Below are 20278 nucleotides of genomic sequence, written 5' to 3'. Positions count from 1 at the left end.
GGTGAGGGAGGGTCTCCTCTGACACTTTTCCTCTAGGAAAATGCACGGTGTTCCCCGCCCGCCCTGCCTTCCAGGTAGACAGGTCCGCCGGCTCCGCCTTCCGGCATGCTGCATGGAATGTGTCCGAGGAGGACAGGCGTCTGGCTCCACCTCTGCCCTAGGCTCACCCGTCTCGCTGGGTCTGACAGGCCGTGACTGAGAGCTGCGTGCCCCGCCCCTGCCCCGTACCCCCGCGGCCTGTGAAGGAGGGACCGGACTGCCCTTCCCCCCCCCCATTTTACTGAGGACGACAGTGGAGGCTCCGAGGGTGAGGAGGGATTTGCCCAAGGTCGCCCAGCTACTGAGGGGTCCATGTGGTGGACGAACCCAGGCGGCCTTCACTCCAGAGCTCGGATGGCGGCTGCAGACCCTCAAATTCCGAGGGCCTCTCTCCACTTCCTTTCCTGCGCCTGTCCTATCCTCTCCGGCAGGTGAGCCTGCTCCTGAACCCCCTTCCCCTCAGATCCCCCGCCTCGCTCTCGCACGCCCCTGCTGTGTCTGTGCCCACATCTCCCATCTCTCTCTCCCCTGTCGCCGGGTCTCTTGGAGCCTGCTGGCCAGATCAAGTCCGTGCCTTGGGCTGGGCTCCCGGGACCTGCCGTGGCAGACAAGCCCTTGTTCTGGCTCTGCCACCCTCGGGGCTGTGGGGCCACGTGGGCCAGGTTGCTTCCCACCCTGGCTTCATCTGTAAAATGGGGGTGATGATGGCTGCGCTGTGTCCTGGGGTGTTTCGTGGTTGAATGAATCACCGACAGCTTCTGCTACTCTGCCGCCACTACGAGGGGTGATAGCAGTATTTAATGAGCACTTACTATGTTCCCCTGCGCGGTGCTCCCAGAAACCCTCTCTTTCAATAAATGATGCAGAGTCTGGCTAAGTGATGGGGGGGAGGGTGGTTTCTGAGCTTCCTGTTCTCTGCTGTTTCCTCTTCCCCTTCCTCTCCTTCTCCCTCTCCCCCCTCCTCTCCTCCTCCCTCTGCCCCCTTCCCTCCTTCCCTCTCCCCCCTCCTCTCCTTCTCCCTCTCCGCCTCCTCTCCTTCTCCCTCTCCCCCTCCTCTCCTTCTCCCTCTCCCCCTCCTCTCCTTCTCCCTCTCCCCCCTCCTCTCCTTCTCCCTCTCCCCCTCCTCTCCTTCTCCCTCTTCCCCCTCTTCCCCCTCCTCTCCTTCTTCCTCTGCCCTTTCTTCTCCTGATCCCACACAGCCCGGCCGTGACAAGAGTGCCACATCTCAGAGCCCACAGAGCAAGAAAAGCTGCCAGGTAACACAGGTAGAGGTTGGGGTGCCTTGTCCCTCGAGGATGTGGTTGTATCACTCCTCACAAATGGATGGGCCCCAAGTCCACGGCCATTGCCATATCAGGGCCCTCAAAAACCGTCCCCAAGGCAATGGCCGGGAACTGTGCACCTCCTGTTTCTGGTTCTTACAACTCTGGGCAGATTTGCAGAAGGTCTGCTCCTGTCTCCCTGGGCCAGCCCGCCCTGGGTCTGATCCCACTAAGGACACCCCCACTCGCCAGGGGACGAGTGCTGCAGGGACTGGTCAAATTCCAGGGCCCTTGTTGGGCCACGGGGCTCACGTGGAGATACCGGTCCACGCTCAGGTGCAGTGCTCTCGGTTATCACCTTTCTCTGCCCGTCTCCTGAGATTAGAGTGACACAGAGCTGGCTCTGCACCCTGAGGGCAGGCTGGGCATCTTCCTCTTCTTTCTTTCCTGCCTGGGAGGCAAATAAGGAGAGGAAGACCTTGTTCTACTGGCTCTGGAAGAGTCCTCTCCATTTCTCTTGTCCCTCCCTCCTCGTGGTCACCCGGCATGGGGCTTTCTCTGGCCTGACATGTCCTGGGCTCCAGCACTGGGGGCCCACGTGGTCTCTTGCTGCACACCCTCTCTCTCTTCTGCCCCAGGTGGGAGAGGGGACACCTTGCACCTTACTGGCCTGACACATTCCAGGAGGAGGGTTTAGACCGAGGGAAACAGGCAGAACTGGCCTTTTTTTTTTTTTTTTAATTTTTTAAAAGTTTATTTATTTTGAGAGGGAGAGGAAGAAAGGGCACGTGCGAGCAGAGGAAGGGGGCAGAGAGAGGGAGTTCCAAGCAGGCCCCACATGAGCACGAAGTCCAATTTGGGGCTCAAACCCACAAACCATAAGACCACGACCTGAGCCGAACTCGAGAGTCAGACGCTCGACCGGCTGAGCCACCCAGGTGCCCCACAGCTGGCCTTCTTAAAGCTGATTTCGGTTCAAGGTCGTGTCAACCCAGAACTGGCTTGGGCAAACAGCCCCCCCGAGTGGTCCGGCCTGTCTCCCTAGAGTCCTGTGTGAGGGTTGGGGCCACAGGCTTTGCTGATAGTAAAGGACCACTTTATCGATGTCAGCTGTGCAGATGTCATCTTGCAGGGAGGCGGGAGGCGGGAGGCCGGGCCAAGGCAGGAGAGAGGTGGGCCTGGGTCTCCAGGTCCGGTGGCAGTGGTTTACAACTGCCAACCACAGGGTGTTCCCGGCATAGGCTTAACGAGGGGAAGTGGAATGACGTATTACGGTTCTCCTCCTACGGGGGTTTTGTCCAATAATGTTCACTTTGTTTCCATCCACCCCTGCCCAAGCCTCTGTGGGGAGATTTGTGCTTGGAATGAACTTAGTAAGATTTATGGACTTTATTAGTAACTTATGGACTATAAATAAGTTTCTGTTGGTCTCTACCGCTCATGCACGTGGCTGCAAAGCCTTTCCCCCAACCTGCTGGCTATGCTTGAGGGGGCCTTGCTGGGGGAATGAAGAATGAGTCCTGGGCAGCCATCAGGAAGACAGGCGGCCTGCTACCCGAGTGGCTGACACGGAGCCATAGCAAGAGACACGAAAGGCGGATGGGGGGTGGGATGGACACAATAAAGTAACGTGAACAGAGAGAACGCAGAGGGCTAGCTTGACCCCCAAAACCTGCTCTCTCACTGCTCTACGGCACTCTCCAGGAGGTGACCCTGCCGTCTCCTCTTGTAGCCAAGCCCGAAGACAGCCAAGTCACCTGCCCTGCCTGGCAGGGGCTGTCACATGGTGATGATTCACTACGTTAGCCATTTCTTCATTGTCACCACCCCTGGCTGGTTCCGATTCAGGAAGGATTTGTCTGTTCATACCATGTGACCTTTCAGCAGGGCTCAGGTCAGGGGTTTACAAACGGTTACTGAGCCACTAGGTAAGCGTCCGTGGAGATGGGCACAGGGGGCGGTAGACCAGTATGGGGTGTCAGAGCCTGAACAGGTGGGAGGCCATCTGTCTGGGAGTGGGGTGTTGGCTATGACAGGAGGAGGTTCTGTGTAGAGGGGACTGTTCCAGTGCAAATGTATTGAGGTTAGTGGGAGAGGCTAGAGAAAGAATGACGCTTAAGGGAAGGAGAGAAACTCGAATGAACCCCTAGAGGGTCTGGGAGTAGTGGCACATCCAGAGTGACTTTTCTTTTTTTAATTATTTTTTTCAATGCTTATTTGTTTTTGAGAGAGAGACAGAGCGTGAGCGGGGGAGGGGCAGAGAGAGAGGGAGACACAGAATGGGAAGCAGGCTCCAGGCTCTAAGCTGTCAGCACAGAGCCCGACGTGGGGCTCGAACCCAGGAACCACAAGATCATGACCTGAGCCGAAGTGGGACACTTAACCAACTGAGCCAGCCAGGCGCCCCCAGATTTGACTTTTAAATACCAGACAAAGGAATCAGGCTTCTTGGAGAAATGGCAGATCCCAGGGCAGGAGCAGGAAAAGCACGAGATAAGCCTCGACCACCTCCTTGTGTCAGAAAGTAAGCAGGTGGCCAAGGACAGATGGAGGGATGTGACACGGATGCAAAAGCCGGCCTGAAACGCTGCCCAGCAGCCAAATCTGGGACAATCCGACACCGAAAGAGGTAATGATGGCACCAGATTGTACAAAACGTTGAGTGAAACAGGAATCCATGGGTCCATACAGACAGAAATAAACATGTGGACCAATAAATAGGGACAGGAGAAAGCAGAATTGGGAGCTAATCCTAAGCAGTCGTCAGACAAACCCACCTGAAGAGATATTCTACCAAAGATCTGGCTTGTAGTCTTAAATTTTTTTTTTTTTTACATTTTTTTTTTTTTTTGAGAGGCAGAGAGAGACAGAGTGTGAGTGGGGGAGGGCCACAGAGAGAGGGAGACACAGAATCCGAAGCAGGCTCCAGGCTCTGAGCTGTCAGCACAGAGCCCGACGCGGGGCTCGAACCCACGAACCGTGAGATCACGACCTGAGCCGAAGTTGGACACCCAACCAACTGAGCCGCTCAGGCGCCCTCTGACCTGTAGCCTTAAAGAGAGACTACTGCCGATTGGAGGAGACAAAAGAGATGTGGCAACTAAGTGCAACGTGTGATTCTGAACTGTGTCCTTTCACTGTGCAGCGTGGAGCTGGGACAACTGGCAAAACCCGACGAAGATGGAGAGGTGAGATGGTCGCACTCGGTGAACCAGGCCAGTCACGGAGGACAACCACGGTATGGCTCCACTTATACGAGGTTGCGGGGGGTGGGGTGGGGGCCTGGAACTTCCTGTAGAGACAGGAAGGAGCAGGTGGTCACGGGGGGTGGGGAGGAGGAATGTGGAGTTGGTGGGGACAGAGTTTCAGCTTGGGAAGATGCACAAGTTCTGGAGATGGATGGTGGTGGTGGTTGTGGAACGATGTGAATGAACCTGATCTTACTGAACGGGACACTTAAAGATGGTTCAGATGGTAAATTTTATGTCATGTGTATTTTCCTGCAACACAAATGGGGAAAACAGCTGGGTTTTGGAAGTGAACAGAGCAGGGTTGGACTCTCACCTCTGACACTGGTCGCTGGATGACCTCGGGTGACCTCGGGGGTGGCTGTTAGTGGCCTGCATGTGGCAAGCGCTCAGAACAGGCTACCTCCTCTTAACTGGTCATTGCGCGTCTTTGACTCTAACTGCAAGGTGGCTGGTTGGATTTTGCCCGTCGCCTCCACCCCCAGGCCCATACGTACGACCTGCCGGCCACTCAGAGCTCCTAAGCCTGCCACCAGTCTTCTCTCCAGGAACCTCTCCTGGGGACAGTTAGAGGGGCGGAGCGTGTCCCAGCCAAAGACACAGGTAGGACCTTACATGCTTGTGTATGCACCTGCCGTCTCTGGAGGGGAAGTATGGACCTGGGAGGGACACGGGTGGGGAGCTTCTCCCTGTGAAACCCGTTCATGCCCCTGGAATGTCTTCCCACAAGCTGCGTCTATGTAAATCACATAAATAAATACACACACAAGTCAGTCATTATTACTGAAGAGGGGCCCCCGTTCCCTCCTCCCTTTCCCTCGTCCCTCTCCTCAAGGCACTGCCGTCTTACAGTAGCCCCTAGCTCTCCAGCCAAAACTGCCGCGGCCCTCGTTGAGGAATTCGGTGGATGTCTCCCTCTTCCTCCCTCTTCCTGTCAGCTCCGTGGCACTTTGAAACACCACTTTCCTCGGCTTCCGGAAAACCAGCGAAATCTATTCACGATGGGGAAGGGCCATGCCTTTGCAGTCACCGTTGGAACTCCTATGGCAAAGGGTACTGCCTGGCATGCTTGTAAGTGCTCAAAAAAAAAAAAAGATTTTTTTTTTTTTTGAATGAACAAACCGTTAAACCAACAAAATAAAAAATATATAACAACGAGCCTCGGTGCAAAAGTAAGCTCAGGCATAATGGCACTGACACACTCCCCAAATCATGCAGGTGTGCAAATGGCCAGAAATAAAGGCAAAGGCCATCAGTTTTTAAATAAAGTAGTCCTGGGTGCGGGATTATGTTATTGTTTTGCAGAACGTTACCAACAGAGAAACCAGGTACGTGTCGATGTTTATGCAGGCTCTCTCAGTATCATCGCAACTCCGTGTGAACGAAACGAAATTATTCCAACATAAAGAGCTTAATTTAGGTGATGTAGTAAGGGCAAACCTGATCCGTCCGATGAAGACAAATCTGTCGATTTGTGCATCATCAATGAACAAAGTGCATCAGATGTTACTGGAAGTTTGGTCAGGGCAGGGGCGCCTGGGTGACTCAGTCAGTTGAGCGTCCGGCTTTGGATTTGGGCTCAGGTCATGATCTCGCGGTTTGTGGCTCGGAGCCTGCTTGGGATTCTGTCGCTCCCTTTCTCTCTGCCCCTCCCCTGCCTGCTTGCTCTCTCTTCCCTTCAAAATAAATAAATGAATTTAAAAAAAGGACAGAAGGCTGCAGGGGCGGATCATGTACCTAAAAGGGGAGAGATGGGAAAGGGGATTTTTAATAGCATCATGTGGTCGATGTTGCCTGTGTTTGGCAAGGTCTTACAAGAAGATGAGATCAGCCAAAAAACTTTCCAGCTTGTGAACAGACATTAGAAGTAAGAAGGGGAGTCCAGATATTTGAGGATTTGCAATGTTAGGTAAGCAAACTGATTCGGGGCCCTAAATGGCAAGAAGCAAATGTCGAGAACCCTTGTGTGACAAAGGCCTCCAGGCAATGATCAGATGAAAAATGTGCTGCCGAGGCAAACTTTTCAGGTGGACAGAACGGCTCGGGGAGAAAAGCGTTAAGGCTTGGCTTTCGCACATAAGTCCCATAGCGTCAAAGTTTCAATCAAGAGAGAGGTATGAGAGTGAGGGAGCAAAGGAATAAGAACAGATTTACGAGTCGAGTCTCACAAAAAAGTTGTGAATGGGGCTTCTGGCCCATGTCGCTGGTTGGAATCCGTTAGGTAAGACTCCTACTGCGTTTATAAGATAGCCATTCTGACCCAAACCCCCACGATCCCGAGGCTCCAAAAGTCTCAGCTCAGAACCGAAAACAACCTTGGGGCTCTAGTCTCCTAGGACAGGATGGGGATTAAGAAAGCTGGGCAGCCTCTCAATTCAGATTCCCCAGTGTGGTGTTTGGGTGGGGCCAGAGGGGGTGATGGCAACGGCAGAATCTCACAGAGGGTGGCGCTAGAGGCCGCAGAGAACAGCAGGGCGGAGTGGGACCTACAAGGGACACCTGCCATGCCGCGTTTAAGTGGCCTTACAACAGAATCGCTTCCCCTTTCCGGTTACTTCTCTGTTAAGGATTAGGTGGGGTATTAACCAGATGACTTTTCTCTTTAGCTATGAGGTCTAATGGAGGAGGAGGTGCCTCACCACTCAGGTGGAGACATCCTGGGCCTTGAGCTGGATGTGGCCACTAAATGATACTTAGGGTCATCTCCCGTGGAACAGGATTAGTATCTCTGCGGGAAGAAGACACCATTTTCACTGGTCGAGAGGGCACATGGAGGTAGCCTTCTAGGAACCCCCCCCCCCCCCATTTGATTCTCCTCTCCTTCCGGGCACATGAGTGGTTTGTACCTCTCCGCACCCCTGCAATTAGGTATGGCCACGTGCCTAGCTGTGGCCAGCGGGCTCTGAGTGAAAGGGAAGCGTATCGCCTGCAGGCCAAATTATTCATCCTTCATGCGAGACCCTCTGTTGTTTTCTTCCTTTCCTGTGCTCTTAAGGAAGAGGTCTAGGGTTAAGTCGATGGGCTAAAAGCTTGGAGCAGGCAGGATGCTAAATTTCACCTTGACCTTGATCTTGCCCTGGAGGGTTGCCCGGACCACAGCCATTTTGTGTTAAGTGAGAAATTTGTTGTGTTAGGCCTAATGAGTTTTTGCTGTTTCTTTGTTCACCTACTGTAGCGGCAACAGGATCTGTCATCACTAATGCTGCCCCAGAGCCCAAATGGTAGAGTCGGGATTCAAATGTTGAGCCTTGCACCACCAGCACATTATAGGAGTTCATAGGATTGTGGTGGGGACGGCCATCGTTAAGGCTTCGGCGGGTCTGAGTCTGACAAACTTCTCCCACATGCCCACAGAATCACGTCTGTAGAGACTGAACGCTGCTCCCTTACGAGTGCTGGAGAAACTTGGCCACATTCAGCCATCCCTGTCATATCCGATCTATTGCTCCTGTAGAGAGGGGTGGAAAGGATTTTCTCTCTTCTCTTCCAGCACTTAGCTGAGACCCCTGTAATAGATTAACAAGAGAAAAACAAGTTTCTTAACATGTACACCCCATGTATCCATGGGGACACCCAGGGAAGAACAAGTAATCCCCTGAGGTGGCTTAGAATTCAGAATTAAATACCAGCTCAAGTGGGAAAGAAGAGGGAGAGGGGGAAGTAAGCCTCTAAGGGGAGAGTAAATGATTTTTGGAAAAGAGCACGGACCTTTAGAACAGATGGGAAGTGTGACAGTTTGTGATGACGTTTGTCAGGGTGTGGGGTTGACTTTTAGTCTCTTCTCTCGTGGTAAGTCAGTCCTCCCTGGTGGATAAATTCCCGGGAGGGGATCTGTGTGGCAACTGTTGTTTCTTTTGGGGGTGTCGGTCTTTAGACAGATAATGGGAGTTCAGTGACAGCCTCTCCCTGTATTTGCTGTTTTCCAAGTGCCCCTGCAGCACCAAGCAATCCACGTGTCAAAAAGCAGCAAACTTGGGGGTAGCATGTCCTGCGTGGCATATTCTGCTACCCTTTGCTCTCTCGTTTACAAAGTTTTAAGCTTCATACGCTGATTAGGCCACACCGACAAGCCCTCTTCTGGCTTCGGCCCTGGAGAAACGGCTACTCCGGGTGAGTCTGAGGGGCTTCCGGGAATACCGTGTGCTGGTTTTACCCTGAGCCCACATCTGTGTGCAGTGTTCTGTGCCCTTCGCTCGTCCTTGGATGGTTCAATCTGGACACCCTGAGGGAGATGTTAGGGGGGGGGACTTCAGGCTCCATTCCAAGCCAGAGAATTCTAGAACTGCCCTCAGGTAGCTGAAAACTTAGTCTCCATGAAAATCAGTCTGGAAGATCTGGCCCTCTAGCTGGAGATGTTTTGAATCATCTTACAGGATGATGATACTCTAGGGCAAGTATCTCCAATATTCTCAGGGGCCAGCAGGGTGCTGCAAATGAGAGAACCAGCCAGTGACATCCGCATGTCCCACACGTTGTCTCAAGAGGGGAGTTGCTACAGAGTTCTGGCAGATTGTTAGCCCGTGGGAATATAAATGTGTTGTCAAATCTTGACATTTTCCATTAGGATCCAGAAATGGAGCTCTATCTGGAAACCTCCCCATTTAAAAATGTTGGTAATTAAAAACAAAACAATAGACAATAGTCACAACTCCACGGCCTATAGAACATGGTTAGAGGGCGGTCGGTCGTTCAGCAGACTCTGCCCTGTGATGGACATTTGAGCGAGGGGAACAGACTGGCTAGAGCTATAAGGGTACGTGTTGAGAGGTACCAAGCGGTCAAGTTGACTTGATTTTGGCCCTGTATTTGGAATGAAGGGTGGACCCCGAAGGACTGACAAGTCTGAACTTAGGTAATAAGGAGGCAGACTAGCGAGGGGGTGGTGAGGAGGGAAACGTGAGCTTTGAATTCAGAGACTTGGGTTCAAGCCTTGCTCCCCCACTAAGCAGGTGTACGAGTAAGTTGCTTCACCTGAGTCTAGGTTTCCTATCCCTGAAATGGAGAATAAATCCTAACAGGGTCATGAGAATTAAACTACATTTAGACATAAGAAGATGTCTGCCACCTGGTAGGGGCCTAGTTTGTCCACTTCCTTTCAAAGGCTTGAGAGAGAGGAAGAGATTTGATAACAGCAGTGTTTCTGGAAGGATGGCCACATGGCTGTGTGGGCACTGGAGACAGAACGACCGGCTAGGTGTCAGGCAGTGTGACCAATTTGAGAGGACGGGTAATCACATCCATGTGGCCTTGGAGCCAAGCCCATCCCTGGTGACAAGACCGTAAAAGTTGACCTCCTGGCTCCTCCGCAGGTAAGGTGATAGAGTGCAGTACATAATGCCAAGAAAAGCTTGGCTGCGCCACCTGTCCTGTCTGCTTCCCACCCTATCCTCAGCATCCTTAGGGCAGCTGAGAGAGGCAGGGCCCGGCCCCATCAGTGCTGATCCAGGGCCTCGGGCACAGGCAGGCCTTGACCTCTGCTGGGTCCCACAGGCAACTCTCCTCTATCTTTCATAGCCGGGGAGTCTTCTGCAGAGTTCTCAACAGTGTTCTGAGCTGCTTAGCAAACTCATCTTCAGAAGACACTTGTTTTGAAAGCTTAGGAGGTTTACGTTTCCAAGTCAAAATGCCCCAAAGCACGGTCCTTGCGAAGAACTAACAGAATTAAAAAAAAAAAAAAAAAAAAAATCAATATGAGACTCGCCCCTCAGGAGCCGTTAGAAGAGAGGTTTACCCACTAATTATAACTAAACCGTCATTGCCAGTCAACATCACCAGCTTTCCAAAAGTTTCTTCAGGTGAAAATGATTTTTCCTGTGTATCAGAATCACCTGGAGGGCTTGTGGGCCCCCCCCCCCTCCCCCCCCCCCTCCCCCAGTCTGTGAATCAGGTCTGGGGTGGGGACTGCATTTCTAACACTTTCTGGGGTGATGCTGAGGCTCCTGGTCAGGGACGCTGTGTTCAGTGCCACTTCTGTGACGGATCTGCTTGTATGCATTTAGTTCACAGAGCTGGCGAGTGATCCAGAGTGCATGGGATCCTATTTCCCTCATGAGTAAACAGAAGCTAAGGTTAAGTGGCAGAAATAGGGTCAAACAATGCCTGCAAATCTAAAAGCCACAAACTTCACTGCAAGCCAAGAAATGGAAAAGGTGGAGGCGGTTCATTTTTAACAGGGAACCAGCTAAGGGCTTTAAAGTTTACTAGATGGACACTAACCAGTGATAGAACCACGACTCTCTTAAGTTTTCTTGGATATTATTCAAGGCTTGCAGTACCAAGTGTTTGCCAAGGGCCAGCAGCACGAGCATCACCTAGAGCGTGAGAAACAGGCACAGGCCCCACCCCAGAACTTCTGGGTCAGAATATGCGATCTTTCCAAGATCCCCGGATGCTGCTGCTGCTGCTGCTGCAAACGCAGGTTAGAGGAACATGGACAGAACGTTCTGCCCTCACCTGACGACAGGCCTCAGTAATGGTCCAGGGGAGGAGAGGGACTGTCTGCCCACGTCTAGTGTTACCTACTAGCTTCAGGGGGTGGGCAGCTCTAAGTTACGTTCACCAATCTTCCTCCCACCCTCCACCACCAGACTAATCACGTGTGGGCATGGGCACAGCATGCCAACAGAGGACAAAGGTTGTCCTTCACAGGCCTAGAGGCTACCATTCAGTTGAGGCTTCGGAGTAAGAGTATCAAATGATTTTATTACAAAACCTAAGCCATTCATTGATCATTCAACTTTTCTAAAAAACATAAACATGAGAATAAAATAAACACACCCAAGACTCACCAGCCTTTGCAGGATAGGAAAAAGCCCTGGACAGAGAGCCTGCAAATGTTTTTCCATTTACCCGATGTCCGTTACTTCCTCACACATTCTAGGGTCCCATGTTTTGTCACCTCTTATGAGGAAAGGAAACCGAAGCTACAAGATTCATGTACAAGAGGGTCACGACAACTTTAGAGCTATTTGATGCTAATGCTTACATGTTCTAGTTGACAAATAAGCACTAACACCTACTCCATGCTAACCTTTACTGTCATTCTTTGAAATTGCATCTTTGGGACTGGTTATCTTCATTCTCTGTAGCTCCAGCCCCTCTAGGATCCCAAACACAAACCCTAAAATCCACACGCAGTCTCCAAGTTCAAGTATAAAGGTTTGTTTCAGGACAACCCCAGGCTGACGCAGTGTTTCTTTATAACTCTGTAGTGTCTTCTGGATGCCATCCCCTTCGACAGGCTGACCGGATGGCAGCACAATGAGGGGGCACACAAGGTCAACTTTGCTACTGCCTGTTCAATCTGCATGCTATCCCACAGTCCAGGCTGAATGCTGAAATCAGTGACGACCTCGGCCTGTCTTCATTCTGAAGGTGTACTCCTTAAGTAACCGAATCCATTTCTTCACAGTTAATTTAATGAAGCTTCCAAAAAGTGTCAGACATACTCTAAAAAGAAAAGAGAATCGGATCAAAATGCCTCTTGATGAGAGACTACATTTATGTTCCTAAAGAAATTTACAATTAAACTAGGAAGACTGGAAATGAATGTTTTGCATTCCGTAACGGAATTGAGGTGTTCTCCCAATACTGGCACAAATAGACAACCTCCCCTTCTTGAGTCAGTGCCCTACACGAGCTTCCCGCTCTTGCTTTGTTCACTCACTGATGCTTTCCTATCAAAAATGACAGACATCTTCATGAACCTTGAAAAGAGCACACCCCAATGGTAACTAACAACGGCTAAGTGAGGATTTGCTGCTTACTTGCTATCACTGCTCATATTCACTAATGGCTCAAAGCCTGTAAAAAGCATTGTTTTGTGCATCTGCAGCTGACTTTTAAGATTAAAGTAAATCCCAAGTGTAATAAAAAGAGGTATGCATAACAGAAGTGTCCCATGGTAACGGATAGTGGTAAACTCAAATCTCTAAATACAAGGAAATCCAGCAGGGCTAAAAGCGGACTGTGTGCACCATTTAGGATGCCATTTTAGAACACACTGTTCGATTGTATATTCCAATTGCAAACCCAAGTTTAACTCATGTCCAGGGCTGAGACTCATTTACACATGATCTTAGCCAAAAGGCCGAGAAGCGATTAGGAGCGAGGCCCATTTAATCATTTTCAGAAAAGCAGGACTTTCATTTGAATTTCTCTTGTGCACAACAATCATCCCGGTTGGTTTCTACTGAAGTATCTATTCACAGCCTACATGTTTAGCTCTGGTGGCACACAACTTCATACTCGCTAACACAAGAGGACACTACTAATTCGTTCTCAGTAACAAACGACTCCTAAACAGCAGCGGAAGTCTATCTGCACTAAATGCTTTTCTGAAGGTATAAAGAAGATGATCCCCAATGGTGGCTTACCCCTTTTCTATCCATTTTATATATTTATAAGCCAGAGATGAAGGCTCCTGGACAAAAGACAGGATACCGGACCTTAGGAAGCATCCTGGGATGGAGCTGGGGGGTCCTGGCTCTCAGGCTCTGGAGGGGGCGCTGGCACAGCTTCTTTTTTCTTGGCCGCCAGGAACTCATGAATTGCTCTTTCTATCTGTGGTCTGAAGATGTGGTTTAGTTTGGGATCCACCACTTGAGAAATGATTCTGTCCACTCCAGCTTCCAACATCCCTGACCTTGCGGAGACAAAGAGATCATTCTCTGAAGGTCCACGCGCCCTCTCCCCAGCCTCCCCTCGTGTTTGCACCGTGCGTACCTGACCTGTACCTGTAGTATGATATCAAAACTGGGAAAATGACATGAAGACAATACGACCTTATTCAGGTTTCACAGGTGTGGCTGTACCCTGCACAGGTAGCTCTGTGCCATTTCAGCCACATGAGTAGCTTCAGGGAGCCACCACAACGAAGCTCTTACCTACACCACCACAGCACCCCCTGTGCCAGCTAGCCCCTGCAAGTCACACTCACCTCCTCCCCGTCTACCCCCAAGCCCTTGGCAACTACTAATCTCCTGTCCATCACTGTAATTGTTCATTTATCAGAGTTACATATGTGGAATCGGCACCATGCATCTGTTTGTTACTGGCTTTTCTCACTCAGCATAATTTCCTGCTGTTTCTAAAGAGGTGGGCTTCATAAGCTTTTAGATATTCCAGGAGAGTTCAGTGGACGAAGACCTGAACACAAGTGTTAGTATTAAGAACAAGAAAAGGGGAGGGGCGCCTGGGTGGCGCAGTCGGTTAAGCGTCCGACTTCAGCCAGGTCACGATCTCGCGGTCCGGGAGTTCGAGCCCCGCGTCGGGCTCTGGGCTGATGGCTCAGAGCCTGGAGCCTGTTTCTGATTCTGTGTCTCCCTCTCTCTCTGCCCCTCCCCCGTTCATGCTCTGTCTCTCTCTGTCCCAAAAAATAAATAAACGTTTGAAAAAAAAAAAAAAAAAAAAGAACAAGAAAAGGGGAGGAGATTAGAAGAAGCTTATCTTAGGACACCAGATTCCAGGACCCACCTCCACTTTTATGCCCAGTGACACTACGAAGTCACTTGGATGACCTAGCACTTTATTAACTGAAGTTCGGTTTGTTTGAAAGACACGCTTTAATAGGACTCTACGCCTTCCTAAAAGCTGCCATCACACTTTAGAGGAGCCATGTGGACTCAAAGACTTTGTAGAACTCCCCTTCACTTGGGAGACCAAAGATCCAGCTCCTCCTGCCCAAGATCCGAATGCCGATCCTTGGTGTAAAACTCCCACGTATGTGCCAACTACACTGAAAACTCCGAGCGGCAGCGAGTATGTTTTGCAACCTGGAATATATTTCGGAGCACCCAGGAAAGTTTACACAGGAGGCCTATGGAGGTTGGATAAACTAGCAAGAATGTCATTTGAGTGCTTTGCTCATTTGAACTTGAATAAAAGGGTGGACTGTTGCGACTCGTGTGTGGGGTTTGCTGGAAAGTGCCATCCACCTTGACCAAAAAAATGACTCGCATCAGCTTTCCGCTTTCCTGTGTATTATACTGGTGATTACTGCCTTTTCACTCCTAATTCTAGTTACTTACTGAACCACACTCTGCCTCAGACCATTTCGCAACTGGTTTTTGTTCATTGTAGGATTCCATTCCTGCTTGTCCAGATGTGTTGACACAAAATTATCCACTTTCTGCCTCAGGTTTTGGTAAGCTGGCTAAAACATTAAAAAGAAGACACAAGGTAAGAAGTTATATGCACCAAAGTTTTAGAAATCAGTCACTCAAGAATACTGCTTTCCACAGAAACGTAGAATTTTCAAGTCCTTGAAGACACTTCTATGACTATGAAGATCACCGTGCAGCACAGTAGAGTGGGAATTAATGCCCGACGCAAGTGCTTACTTTATGGTGGCCAGGCACAAGGCCAGATGCTTTATCATCCCATTTACTTTTCAAGTAACTGTACAGGGAGATTTTATTAGCTCTCTCCTGCCCCCATTTTAGAGATTAGAAACTTACACTTAGAAAAAGTAAACAGCTTGCCCACTTAGCTAAAATGTGGCACAAGCCAAGGGCAGACCCAGTCTGTTTCTGAATCAAAGGAACCGAGTTCCAGCCTGGCACCATCACTAACTAGCTGTCTGACTTTCAACAAGTCACCAATCTTTAAGTCTCAGTTATTTCCATTTGTAAAACTGAAATGCTGCCGCCCTGCTTACCTTGCAGAGTATCCTTAGCAACAATGAAGGGGTCAGGAAAGCCCTCTGCATAAAATGAAGGGTCACCAAAACCTCAGCACAATGAGAAAGCAGATGCAAGTCAGAGTCTATGGAACACTGGGAAAGGCTGAAGGGAAGTACGGCTGAGGTCCGAACATGGAGCTTGAGACACTTACTGGTCTTAAATGTTCTCGACACAGCGAGGGTCAGAACAAAATGAGAAGGAACTTGGTGAACACAAGGAACATATGTTCTCAGCCTCTGAGACCTTCTGGTATGATCAGCTACTCTTCTTTAAACCAGGTATGATAGATACAGTGTGCATTGCTGTTTAGTATCACCGCTGTCCCCTTCTGCCATGGGCAGAGGATGCTTACCTACCCCAATGATGCTGAGTTTTGGCCATGTCATACGGTCTGGTCATTGGAGTGCTAGGGACAAGTGACCTGAAATGTGGTTGTGTCTGGCTCGGTTCTTGTGCTCTGGTGACCCTCTATGAGGGCATGTCCTGGGATCTAAGATGAGTTCATGTGTCGCCGAGCTAAACCGAAGCCCAGCTGAAGACTACTTGGATGAGCTGAACTTTAGCTGACCTGCAGCCCTATCAACATAAGAATGAATGCCTGTCATAAATCACCGTGATTTGGTTTATTATGCAGTGTTACTGTATCCAAAGTTTGCTAGCAGTCGGGTAAGTGAAACCGACAAAAGAATGAGTAGGCTTCAGCCTACACGTGGACTCCCAAACACCCATGTACTATCTACTCCTTCTTCCTCTCCTCACGAGGGTCGGGCAGAGGGTGCCACGTTCTCCTGGCCCGAGGGTGGTGCCTGACCCATGCTAAGACAATGCTGATGTTTCCTGGAATTTCTTTGAATAGGAATTGAGAATCCATTTCTAGAGGAAGAAGACGTAAGATGTAATCAAAATACTAGCAGCCAAATGGATGACTCTGCTCTACGGTGACAGTAAAACAGTTATAAAGAGCAGAGATGAAGGCCCTCGTGGAGCATCCCTGGTTCCAAACGCATCCCTACTCTTCTAGCAGTTTGCGCCTTGGGTCCTTTCTTGGGTCAACAGATTCACCTCTTTGCTTAAAGGAACTAGAAACTTGAACTACGCATCCTGTTTTACTTTCTACTATTCAAAATAACTCACCTGGTTTGAAATGACAATTACTGTGTATTGAAAAAAAGACAAAAGACAGCAAACGTCACCACCAAACCTGAACAGATCTTGACACTACAGAATAATCCCTTCAGTTCTTGAAGCGAAAGGAAAGAATGCGCCTGCCATTACATTTTATTGTATTAATCTGTCCCTAGCTTGACTGACTCCCATATCAATTCTGTTTATTTGTATTTTGGTGCACTACAAAGTAATCATCAGTATACTCCTGAATATTTCAGCAGTCTGGGAAGGGGCCTAAGGATATACGTTTCTAACAAGTTCTCAGGTGACGTTGATGCAGCTGATCCACCGGCCACACTGAGAACCTTGGGGCTAAAGCAACAGAGGACTCAACAGGTGCCTAAAAACACACTATCTTCCAGAATTAAAACCACCCTATAATTACCAGAAGGAGCATCTAAGGTGTTGGTGGGAAAGGCTCCAACTCTCCTTCCCCAACAGCTTTGTAATACTCTTATTTTCTTTTTTCCAGAGAGAGAGAGAGAGAGAGAGAGAAAGGAGAGAGAGAAAGGAGGGAGAGAAAGGAGAGAGAGAAAGGAGAGAGAGAGAGAGAGAGAGAGAGAAAGGAGAGAGAGAGAAAGGAGAGAGAGAGAAAGGAGAGAGAGAGAGTGAGAGAGAGAGAGAAAGGAGAGAGAGGTGGGGGGGAGAGAGAGAGGTGGGGGGGAGAGAGAGAGGTGGGGGGGAGAGAGAGAGGTGGGGGGGAGAGAGAGAGGTGGGGGGGAGAGAGAGAGGTGGGGGGAGAGGGAGAGGGGTGGGGGGGAGAGGGAGAGAGAGGTGGGGGGGGAGAGGGAGAGAGAGGTGGGGGGGGAGAGGGAGAGAGAGGTGGGGGGGAGAGGGAGAGAGAGGTGGGGGGGAGAGGGAGAGAGAGGTGGGGGGGAGAGGGAGAGAGAGGTGGGGGGGAGAGGGAGAGAGAGGTAGGGGGGAGAGGGAGAGAGAGGTGGGGGGGAGAGGGAGAGAGAGGTGGGGGGGAGAGGGAGAGAGAGGTGGGGGGGAGAGGGAGAGAGAGGTGGGGGGGAGAGGGAGAGAGAGGTGGGGGGGAGAGGGAGAGAGAGGTGGGGGGGAGAGGGAGAGAGAGGTGGGGGGGGAGAGGGAGAGAGAGAGGTGGGGGGGGAGAGGGAGAGAGAGAGGTGGGGGGGGAGAGGGAGAGAGAGAGGTGGGGGGGGAGAGGGAGAGAGAGGTGGGGGGGAGAGGGAGAGAGAGGTGGGGGGGAGACGGAGAGAGAGGTGGGGGGGAGAGGGAGAGAGAGGTGGGGGGGGAGAGGGAGAGAGAGGTGGGGGGGGAGAGGGAGAGAGAGGTGGGGGGGGAGAGGGAGAGAGAGGTGGGGGGGGAGAGGGAGAGAGAGGTGGGGGGGGAGAGGGAGAGAGAGGTGGGGGGAGCGGGAGAGAGAGGTGGGGGGGAGCGGGAGAGAGAGGTGGGGGGGAGCGGGAGAGAGAGGTGGGGGGGAGCGGGAGAGAGAGGTGGGGGGGAGAGGGAGAGAGGTGGGGGGGAGAGGGAGAGAGAGGTGGGGGGGAGAGGGAGAGAGAGGTGGGGGGGAGAGGGAGAGAGAGAGAGGTGGGGGGAGAGGGAGAGAGAGGTGGGGGGGAGAGGGAGAGAGAGAGAGGTAGGGGGAGAGAGAGAGAGAGAGAGGTGGGGGGAGAGAGAGAGAGAGAGGTGGGGGGAGAGAGAGAGAGAGAGAGGTGGGGGGAGAGAGAGAGAGAGAGGTGGGGGGAGAGAGAGAGAGAGGTGGGGGGAGAGAGAGAGAGAGAGAGGTGGGGGGAGAGAGAGAGAGAGAGAGGTGGGGGGAGAGAGAGAGAGAGAGAGGTGGGGGGAGAGAGAGAGAGAGAGAGGTGGGGGGAGACAGAGCACGCTTGTGCATGGGGGTAGGTGGACAGAGAGGAGAGAGAGTCCCAAGAAGGCTCCGTGCCTTCAGCACAGAGCCAGACTCGGGGCTGGATCCATGAACTCTGAGATCAAGAGACCTGAGCCGAGATCAAGAGTTGGACACTTTACCAACTGAGCCATCCAGGTGTCCCTCTTTCTTTCTCTTTCTCTTTTTTTTTCTTTTAAATAACCTGCATATTACATTGACTTAGCCACACAAAACGTAACAGAACATAGGAAACGTGAGTGGAGGACTTGTGATGGGAGAACACCCAGGGTCCTGGGAAAGGTAAAAGCTTAACTGGTATTATCTGAGACCTTTAAGTAAAATTAAGCACTAAATATTAAGCGCTTCTAACACCACTTACTCTCTATATTATCTGGTCTACGGGTCAGTTTTCTACCCTGGGGTACAAGCTTTGAGGACTGGTGGTGACTGACTTGTTCCTATACCCACACAGCCTACCATGCTGTAGGCCAATAAACGTTCAATGAATAAACGGACTATGTCTTTCCCTATCTTTAAGTTGCAATTTTAAGTTCACAATCTTCCTGTTAGGTAGGCAGGTTTTCTCAAAGAGAAATCACTTCCTTCGAGGAGCTGTCCAGTAACAGAGCCTCCTAAACCTACCACCATGGTCTTGCTAGAGAAGCTTCTGAAAGGGGAGAAAACGAACGTCCCAGCACCTACTATACGTCTGACACAACCCACGTGACTTCACTGAATCCCCACGACTTTGGCAAATAACATGCAATAGCATTTTATTAGGTTGACCTATGGCATTAGGATCTAAGAGAGGCACCAACCCCCCCTTCAATCCACCACAAGGATGCCGGTTCTGCACCAACGTACCTAATCCAAGCCTGCAAATTGCTGAGCTGGAGAGAAGGAAGAAACAAATAGCTACAGCGTTCTGGTGACTGTGCGTTCAAACCGTTCTTGCTTACTCACCTGGCTTTCTCCAACATTAACACACAGAGGTTTGTTACTGAGGGGCTCAAAGAAGTCTCACCTTGGGAAAGATCGGATCTAGGCTCTGAAACCAGAACCGAATCCCCAAGTCCGGAGAAACGACCGGACTCCACACAGCTGAGGGCGATGGGGCTGGGAGCCCAACCCACGTGTGTACCACTCAGAAAGCTTCCTGTACTGCCCCAAGCGGTCTAGTGCCTCACTGCTGAGATTTTTAAAAATACCTTTTGTTAGAAAAGCCAAGCTGCAAGCTCGCCATCCTCACGCCCAGCCCGACCCCGTCGGCCAGGCGGCCTCGGCTACCTTGGTGTCCACGTCGGCCAGGCAGTCCCGGCGGAAGCTGTCAAACAAACCCCGGCTCTTGAGCTGCTCCACGATGAGTGCGATGAGCTGCGGGTCCCCGGGAGGCAGTGAGGCGGGGTTGATGGGGCCGCCGCTCCCACCTGCCCCCGCCGCCCCTGTCGCTGCCCCCGCCGAGGCCTGGCCCGCTCCGCCGCCGCCCACCGAGCCCGTGCCGCCGCCGCCGCCGCCGTCTGCCATGGCTGTGCCCGGGGCCCACAGAGGAGACCGAACACAACTTCTCAGGGACGGAGGGCCTGAGTCGTGTAGAGGCGGCAGAAGCGCCCAAGAAGGAGGCGGCGGAGGGGGAGGACAAAGGGGAGGCGGCGGGGGGAGAGGAAGAGGAGAGGAGGGAGAGGGCGGCGGCGGCGGCGGCGGCGGCGGCGGCGGCGGCGGCGGCGGGGGGAGCCGGCTCTGAGGCAGCGGAGGTGGCGGTAGAAGCGGGAGAAACGGCCCGCTCCATCCCGGGCGCTCTGCCGATGACGTCACCACTGGCCTTTGCATTGTGGGACGGGAAGTTTTCGGCAGTCACCTCCTCCTTTCTTATAGGCAGAGGTCTAGCCGACAGAAACTACAACTCCCGGCAGGCTCCGGCTGGCTTGGCCTCAGTTTTCGGGGCAGTATGGGAATTGTAGGCTCAGGCCCTCGTGATTGCCGCAACGTGCGCTGGCCTTCCTCGGCCAGTCGCTGCAGCGCTCGCCTTGAATC

The 20278-nt window shown here is 51.6% G+C and overlaps 2 protein-coding genes across 9 annotated transcripts in view; one reads left to right on the top strand and one right to left on the bottom strand.

Annotated features, from left to right (window-relative positions):
- The window catches only part of LOC125168466 (uncharacterized), a 428202-nt gene that overhangs the window by 363074 nt on the left and 44850 nt on the right, over nucleotides 1-20278 (top strand). For 5 of the 7 annotated variants that reach the window (XM_047863634.1, XM_047863626.1, XM_047863642.1 and 2 more), the window contains 3 exons: nucleotides 4447-4539; nucleotides 5035-5152; nucleotides 5488-5620. In XM_047863634.1, the coding sequence (XP_047719590.1) occupies nucleotides 4447-4539; nucleotides 5035-5152; nucleotides 5488-5620 (344 nt within the window). Of the gene's footprint in view, nucleotides 1-4446; nucleotides 4540-4996; nucleotides 5153-5384; nucleotides 5684-20278 lie in introns of those variants that run through there. The other 2 variants (XR_007153158.1, XM_047863645.1) reach the window with 2 other exon arrangements.
- Nucleotides 11232-20033, bottom strand: BOD1 (biorientation of chromosomes in cell division 1). 2 transcript variants are annotated; one of them, XR_007153160.1, is made up of 4 exons: nucleotides 19535-20033; nucleotides 14578-14702; nucleotides 12925-13193; nucleotides 11232-11998 (listed from the first exon to the last, which is right to left on the bottom strand). XR_007153160.1 is itself a non-coding variant. In XM_047863652.1 (4 exons), exons 1-3 carry the CDS (start codon nucleotides 19769-19771, stop codon nucleotides 12998-13000), a joined length of 558 nt encoding a protein of 185 aa, XP_047719608.1. In that variant the 5' UTR covers nucleotides 19772-20031; the 3' UTR covers nucleotides 11232-11998; nucleotide 12997. The 2 variants fall into 2 exon arrangements, 1 of the variants encoding a protein (XP_047719608.1); XM_047863652.1 differs by having other exon boundaries at nucleotides 12997-13193; nucleotides 19535-20031.

The sequence above is a fragment of the Prionailurus viverrinus genome, chromosome A1 (genome assembly GCF_022837055.1).
Source record: "Prionailurus viverrinus isolate Anna chromosome A1, UM_Priviv_1.0, whole genome shotgun sequence".
Lineage (NCBI taxonomy): Eukaryota > Metazoa > Chordata > Mammalia > Carnivora > Felidae > Prionailurus > Prionailurus viverrinus.
The sequence above is the reverse complement of the archived record's forward strand: the minus strand, read 5'-3'. Positions and strand labels throughout refer to the sequence as shown.